At 51.2% G+C, this 3,317-nt stretch overlaps 1 protein-coding gene across 1 annotated transcript; it reads left to right on the top strand.

Annotated features, from left to right (window-relative positions):
* Positions 1-601: 601 nt before the first annotated feature.
* On the top strand, positions 602-2,769 carry LOC310941168 (vasorin-like; the record flags this gene model as incomplete). The annotated part of the gene is made up of 1 exon (XM_083906290.1): positions 602-2,769. The coding sequence occupies one exon, from the start codon at positions 602-604 to the stop codon at positions 2,729-2,731; it is 2,130 nt and encodes a 709-aa protein (XP_083762416.1). The 3' UTR covers positions 2,732-2,769.
* Positions 2,770-3,317: the final 548 nt, after the last annotated feature.

Here is a 3,317-nt window from a genome sequence, read left to right as displayed (position 1 = left end):
TCCTGGTCAGGTTTGAGTTGTATCTCTCCCTGAATCTCTGTCCACAAACTGTATAATAGAGTTAGAAATGGGCCAGGAGAGGCTTTGAGGTTCTTTTTGTTGTCATGATCTAAGCCCAACATGGGTCCCCCCCCCCCCCCCCCCAGTCCACTCTCAATTCTGTATGTGGTGTTAATTTTCTGGTGACACGATGACGAATTCTGTCAAAACACACGATTGAATGTCCTCGTGTTTGTGTTTGCGCGTCGCAGCCGCGTGGCTGCGGATATTCCAGATGCAGCTGCACACTGCAAACTCGGGTTTCATGGACTAAAGACCGTGTCATAAACACAGAGAAGTGAGGCTAAAATTTAGGGGGGGGGGGGGGGTGGTTTCATCTGACCGTGGAGGGGTCACCCTGGGTGGGCTGTCATGACTCGCTGACTTTGGTCATTTTGGCTCTGATCCCTGGCTTTGCTGCTCATTAAGGCTACAGAACACCAAATTGTCAAACTATGTCTGGAGGGTTCTTTTTTATGACTCAATTTGTTAGTTCATGAACACTGATTAACGCAACCATCTTCTCTCGTTTGTCTTCCAGAGTTTCTGGCCCGACATCACCATGTTGCGTCACTTCCTGCTCTTGCTCCTCTCGTCTGGTCTGGCGTCGTCCTCGGACTGCCCAGCGGACTGTTCGTGTCCGGCCCACGACTCTATATTCTGCATCCAGCGACGCTCGAGCGCCGTGCCCCGCGTCCCCACCACCACCACAAATCTCTACATCTTCCACAATGGGATCAACGTTTTGTCCCCAGATGACTTCAAAGGCCTGGCAGAGTTGGAGATGCTCGATATGAGCCAGAATGAACTGACAGAGATTCCAGACAGAGTGTTTGAGATGCTGTCGAAGTTGAAGAACTTGGACCTGTCCGCTAACCACATAACTCACATTTCCAAAGACACCTTTTCTGGGTTGGTTCAGCTTGAGAGACTCTATCTCCATGCAAATCGTATTCAAAGTATCCATTCGGAAGCTTTCGATGGTTTGGAAATGCTGCTGGAACTCAAGCTCCAAGGGAACCATCTTTCATCTCTGCCATCCCTTAATTTCCCGAGACTTCTGCTCCTAGACCTCAGCAACAATAACATCCCTACCCTTGGTCCTTCAGACCTCCGGACACCTCACCTGGAGGCCCTTAAATTGGCATCTCTGGGTCTTACCACCGTGGATGATGATCTCATCGCTTCCCTTGGGAACCTCCATGAGCTTGACATCTCCATGAACCAGTTCACTGAGGTGCCACAGGCCCTGAAGCAAGACTCCTTCAAGGGGCTGATCAAGCTCAGCCTTGCAGCCAACCCATTTGGCGAGCTCAGAATGGAGGACTTCCAGAAATTGACTGGACTTCAAGAACTGGACCTGAGTGGACTCAATCTCCAAGGTTTCCCCCAGAACTTTTTTCAGATGTTCCCCAGGTTGATGCACTTGACAGCAGCTGAGAATCCGTTCAACTGCTTATGCCCGTTAGCTTGGTTCTCTCTTTGGCTAAAGGAGAGGGGTGGCGTTCTTTGGAGGCCTGAAGAAACCAGATGTCACTTCCCCCTTGTCAACGCTGGAAAGATGCTGTCATCTCTGGAGCACAAAGACTTTGGATGCCCACCTACCACAACGGTGCTGACTGGCTCTGCGACTGGTAGTACCCTCGCTCCTCAGACGCTCACCACGCCTTCAGAAATCACTCATACCAACGCTATCCCTCCCCCTCCTCCACCCAGTGAGCTAACTGCCTCCTCCAAAATAGACAGTTCTCCAATTCCGCTTGAGCCTTCAGCCTCGCCAAGCTCCACAAGTGGGGAATATGAACAGCACTTCTGCCCACCAAACATCTGCCTGAATGGGGGCACTTGTAGTTTTGACCCACTGGGTCAACTCGGCTGTCTGTGCCCCGCAGCAACCTCGGGCTACTACTGCGAAAATGTGGACGAAGTTCCCGAGCCACCGAAACCACCGGCAACCGAAGTGTTGCTCGTTGCCCCCGTGTCGCCGATCGAACTGGACGCCATCAGCTCGCGGCAGGTGACCTCCACGTCCATCCTGCTCGACCTGCACCGCTTCATTGAAACGCGGCCGCACATCCGCGGCATCAGGTTGACCTACCGCAACCTGTCAGGGCCTGACCGCCGCCCCATTATCCTGAGTGTCCCACCATCCTACCCCGAGTACACTCTGCGCGGTTTGAGACCCAACTGTACGTACTCGATATGTGCCAGTCCGCTGGGCGAGAAAGTCAACTCGAGGGCAAACAGCTCTCTAGAAACGGGGTCGTGCACGGAGGCGCACACCGAAAGTGTCCCGTTAACATCCGTAGAGTCCAGGGTGGAGACGCAGAGCCAGGTCACGTATACGCTGATCCCCGCTCTGGCTGCCTTGGCACTTGTGCTGGGGTTGGCCGTGGTTGCCGGGACGATCGTCTGTCTACGCAAGAGGAGGAAGGCCGAGGCGGGGAAGGAGCCGGAGCTGGGCGCAGCCGATCCCGATCCAATGGAGCTGGACGGGTTCAAGGCCTGTCTGGAGAACGGGGGTAACGGCACGCTACACCAGAAACAGCCGGAGATCGACCTCTGTCACGCTCCCCAGCCGCCACCGCCGTCCTCGCAACAAAACGGGAACTTGGATTACGAGGTGCCGTTGATGCAGGAACACTGCCCGTCAAATAACAACCTAGCGTCGCTAAAGCCGTCTTATTTCTAAGACGCGCTAAAACACAAACACTTGTGAGGGATTGTGGAGAGCGGGGTTTGCCCATACAGTACTTGAGCGATAGTGGTTTTAAATGTATGATTTCATCCCAATTTCACATATCCACAATTTGGAAAGTGGCACTTACTGGAAGATTATACTGCACATCAGAAAATGTGCAAAAACCACTAAAAACAGGAATTTGAGGGCGATGAGACCTAAACGAGTGATTTAACTAAGTGCAATTAACCAGACTGGTCTACAGTAAGTAGCAAAAAAGGAAAAATGGAAGTGCCTTTGTGCATTTACACGACTGTATTCAACAGCTCATTTTTTTCAATTTTTGTTGTTGTCGTTTGTTGTTGTTATAAAAGAAACTATATGTAAATGAGCTGTAATCCCATTGCTGGATTTGGGAGCTACAGCGAGGACAGAAATAGCCTCAACGTTTGGGCTAACGGAAGTGGAGGAAATGACTTTTTCAATGAAAAACAGGGATCCGATCGACTCCATCTCCTTCTACGGGAATCATAAAAGAAGAAGTTGCACTGAAAAGAAAACACACAAAAAAAATGGATATTGCCTTTCCTTTCTTTTG

Source organism: Microchirus variegatus (genome assembly GCF_963457635.1).
Source record: "Microchirus variegatus genome assembly, chromosome: 19".
In the NCBI taxonomy this organism is placed as follows: domain Eukaryota; kingdom Metazoa; phylum Chordata; class Actinopteri; order Pleuronectiformes; family Soleidae; genus Microchirus; species Microchirus variegatus.
This window is presented reverse-complemented; position numbering and strand designations above follow the sequence as displayed.